This window comes from Phalaenopsis equestris, unplaced genomic scaffold (assembly GCF_001263595.1).
Source record: "Phalaenopsis equestris unplaced genomic scaffold, ASM126359v1 Scaffold000933, whole genome shotgun sequence".
Lineage (NCBI taxonomy): Eukaryota > Viridiplantae > Streptophyta > Magnoliopsida > Asparagales > Orchidaceae > Phalaenopsis > Phalaenopsis equestris.
The window spans coordinates 10,690-14,613 of NW_018165372.1; the positions used below are offsets into that span (position 1 = coordinate 10,690).

The 3,924-nt window shown below is 35.3% G+C and overlaps 1 protein-coding gene across 1 annotated transcript; it reads left to right on the forward strand.

Annotated features, from left to right (window-relative positions):
- Positions 1–1,174: 1,174 nt before the first annotated feature.
- Positions 1,175–2,541, forward strand: LOC110032381 (trafficking protein particle complex II-specific subunit 130 homolog). The gene is made up of 3 exons (XM_020735998.1): positions 1,175–1,463; positions 1,569–1,659; positions 1,990–2,541. Exons 1-3 carry the CDS (start codon positions 1,233–1,235, stop codon positions 2,163–2,165), a joined length of 498 nt encoding a protein of 165 aa, XP_020591657.1. The 5' UTR covers positions 1,175–1,232; the 3' UTR covers positions 2,166–2,541.
- Positions 2,542–3,924: the final 1,383 nt, after the last annotated feature.

The window sequence follows — 3,924 nt, forward strand, 5'->3', positions numbered from 1 at the left end:
GGCTCTAGCTTCCGCACCTCAAACAACTCCTTCTAGAATCTCGTAACATATGATCGCAAGCTCTCGTTAGGTCCCTATTTCACATACCACAAATAATCTTAATCTCTTTTAGTGCGATCCATCGGATCTTCTCGAGATTCGTGCAGATATATCAATGATGTACCACTTTAATTACGGATTTGTTGCTGCTGCTGCATTTCCTAGATATTCTTTGTGCCAAATATCGTTGGCCGTGCCACATAGGCTGTGCATGATATACTGGCATTTCTATAGCATACAACAACAAAGCCATTCTTGGCTTGAGTTTCGAATCCAAAACTGTGCCATGAGTTTCAAATCCAAAACTGTGCCATGAGTTTTGATATTTGCTAACGTGCTTTATGCTTGACAATATATACAAAATATGGTGACTTCTGCATGCCTGTTTGAAAAGTGATTATGTTCAATCCAAACCGGCGGACAAAATATGATCATTAAATGAAAAAGCCTCCAAAGTAATAAGATCAGAGTTCTAGATGTTAATATTCTACTTATTGCCCTTCTCTTTATCTGGCGGTGAGGTTTTTCATTTGAAAATTATCACCTGCTTCTGTGATTTTGGTGATTTTTTGGCTTTATTCACTCTATTTAACCTTAAGGTTGAAAGAAGTAAAATTCAATTTGTAATGGATTATACTCTAATTACGATTTCAGATTTCAGTAAACACTTGAGCGAAGAGGCATGTTGTCAATTTTGGACTTCTGATTCTCCATTTTCACAGTTAACGCTATACAGTTCTGTAGTATGGAGAATCCACTGTTTGCTTAATTGTCAATATTTTTGTATGCATTTTCTACTAGTTAGAATTAAGGGTTAGAAAGTTGGTTGAGAGAGTAATTTAATTGGTGTGTTCATATATGTTCTGCACTCTACTACACAACTGCATGGCATAGTTTAACAAAATTTGAATCAGAATACCATCATTTAACTTTTAAAATGTGAAATACACCTTTTCAAGCATAGGTAAGATGACATGCATGTAAAAATTGAAGTTTAGGTGTTAGTTACATAAAAACATAGGAACAAAGTGGTATGTAGGTAAATCTTCTTTTTTTTTTCCCGCAGGGGATCTGTCTTTGATTCAAACGTATTCACAACTTTAATATTATGTAGATAGACTGATTGCTTTTTTCCCCTAGATGAAACCGAGGCTGTGAAGACGGATAGCATCTTGAATATTGAATATGAAATCATGGGTGATAGAGCCGTCGGTGCCCATATACCTGTGAATATAAAACCTGACGGCAAAGGTGAGCTATTGTTTAAGATCGCGCTCGCCTTACAGCGACCGGTGCTTGATCCTTGTCTGGCGGTTGGATTTCTTCCCTTCACTTCTGATTGCCTGAGAGTTGGACAGCTAGTCCTTATGAGATGGAGACTCGAAAGATTGAAATATCCAGAGGAAACTCCATCTTTGGCCAAAGCAAGTTATCCAATATGCTTGTTTTTCTTTTTACCCAATTTGATTCAATTACTTAACCTTTGATCTTTGGATTGCTAATATGTCTCCATGTGTTTTGTTTGGTAGGATGAGCTATTCTATGAAGTAGATGCTAATCCAGAGAACTGGATGATTGCTGGGAGGAAACGGGGGCATGTATCTTTGGCTTTAACACAAGGTCTGCGATTCATTTCCTCTTTTTTGGTGTATTTTCATACATACCACCCAATTCCTATGTATTTACACTCAAACACCTAAACTTTATATTTATACCACCCAAATCTTTCATATCACATAAAAAATACCACTATTTTAACTCTTAAAAAGTGAAATATACCTTTTCATGCATGCACGGGTAAGGTTGCATGTATATAAAAGTTGCTTGCCTCTTGTCAGATATGTAATTACAAAAAATTGAGTGGTATGTAATGTAAATCAGAGGAATTTCATACCTCCATGGATTTAACTCATTGAAGATGCCTTCTAATAAAACAAATGGATATCTTAGGTTCAAGGGTAGTTATCACAGTGAGTTGCTTGCCTCTTGTCTCTGGTTATGTTCATCCTCCCCAGCTCGGACTTCCTGGTGTCTCTGAATCCAACATAAGCTGCAATCCTGCTGGGCCCCACCTAGTCTGTATATTGCCTCCAACTTTGAGTTCTTCCTTCTGTGTTCCAGCTTGATGTTCTGACCAATACAGAATCCTTAAATCTACTTCAAATTCCTCTTGTCTGCTGGATTAGATCTGGATTCTTCTGGTTCAGTTTCCTGTTGTTTTGTTTCGTAAAAAGCTGTTATGAACCGGAGAAATCTAATGAAAATAGAGGAAGCAGAGAACATTTGAAATTTTATTTATGAAATTCAAGAATTTTTGTTTTAGCCCGCCCAATGTAAAGATTAAGAAGATAGAAAGATTGTTCGATTTATGTTTAAGAGATAATGCAGGAGATGAGTCTTGTATTTAACAAAGTGAAATTCTGTATATCATTCTGAAGTTCACATTTGTCACAATTCTTTAGTGAAGTTCACAGTATCATTCAGACCTTCCAAAGCACATTATGACCGTATTTTCGTATTTTGACACTATATCAGATGTTTTATATCTGTAGTTCTTTGTGGATGTGTTTTTCCGGCGAAGGGTGGTAGCTTTATTCATGGAAATTGTATGACTCTATATCCATAGGAAATTCTATCAGGAGATTCGTCATATGCATGCATATATACATACATATGCAAATAGAGAGAGAGAGAGAGAGAGAGAGCGCGCGCGCACTAATGAAGTTGGGAGCGCTTATTCTATCAAAACATCGATGCAAATTTGTGTATGGAGTCCAATGAGCACTTGCCCCATTGTAATATACTGGTTGAGTATATTTTTTTAGAGAAGTGGAGCTCACTTATCACGTGGCACATCACCACTAGACTCCGGACACAAATTTTGCGTCCGGTAAGTGGGTGACGGAAGAGACCAAGGGTGGAAAGTAGTGGGCAAGGTAGTGGGGTTGGCTAACATCACTGTTTCAAGTCAAACACTATAATAATTTTCATAGTTCAAATTTATATGTGCGCATAAATAAAGAAGTCACTAAGGTGGTGGATATATGAATTGGGAAGCATCATGCTGAAGAAATGGTGAAAAAAGACAATATTAATGCACGGCGCACATGGGTTGAAACCGATCACTTCGCTCTTTCGCCATTTTTATGGGAAGTTTAGGTGTTTAGGGATGCTCCCACGTTTTGTATTCGTAAAGGAGAGGTAAAGTCTTTTTGTCCTACGTGATAGCGAAGCTTGATTCATTGTATTTGTTATTTATTTTAGGGAAATATATTTGGAATTTATTTTAGATTAAATTTATTTAATGTTTATGTGGAGGTATTGATTTGAAAACAATTTGAATAAAGTTTGAATTATGTACCAATATGATTGGGTTAATGTTTGAAAAATTAACATATAGAATCCGAATAATATTCGAACAAAATTTGAATGGAGTTGGAATTATGGTTGAAGAAGGCTCAAGCAAATATTTGATCAAGGGTTGAACATGATCTGAGTTGGGTTTGAAAATGCTGATTGGAGACAACATGGTACAATTGAAGAGATGATAATTATTCATAGAACAATAGAGTATGATTAAATATTTATGATAAACATTTGTAGCATAATATAGTGTAATTCAAAATGTATAATAAATAGTCATAATAAGATAATGTTACAAAAAAGATGACACGTTGTTAGTGTTATTCAAAAGAAATTAAACAACATTCATCATATGATATTTGTAAATTAAGAAGTTAGTAGCAAGTGCGCCCAATGGAATTATATGAAGATGTATAATTTTTAGAAATCATAGTTGTGCTCCTTTAACTGAAATTATCATTTAAAAAGCCAAAAGTATGGTAACATGTAAACTAAATTTTTTACAAGATAGCTTTCCTTATA

What these genes read in the sequence shown, in the direction of transcription:
- LOC110032381 (XM_020735998.1), top strand. Translation starts at nt 1,233, where the DNA reads ATGGGTGATAGAGCCGTCGGTGCCCATATACCTGTGAATATAAAACCT. An exon ending in AAACTCCATCTTTGGCCAAA is followed by an intron (nt 1,464 to 1,568) that starts GCAAGTTATCCA and finishes TTTGTTTGGTAG; the next exon opens with GATGAGCTATTCTATGAAGT. An exon ending in ATCTTTGGCTTTAACACAAG is followed by an intron (nt 1,660 to 1,989) that starts GTCTGCGATTCA and finishes TGGATATCTTAG; the next exon opens with GTTCAAGGGTAGTTATCACA.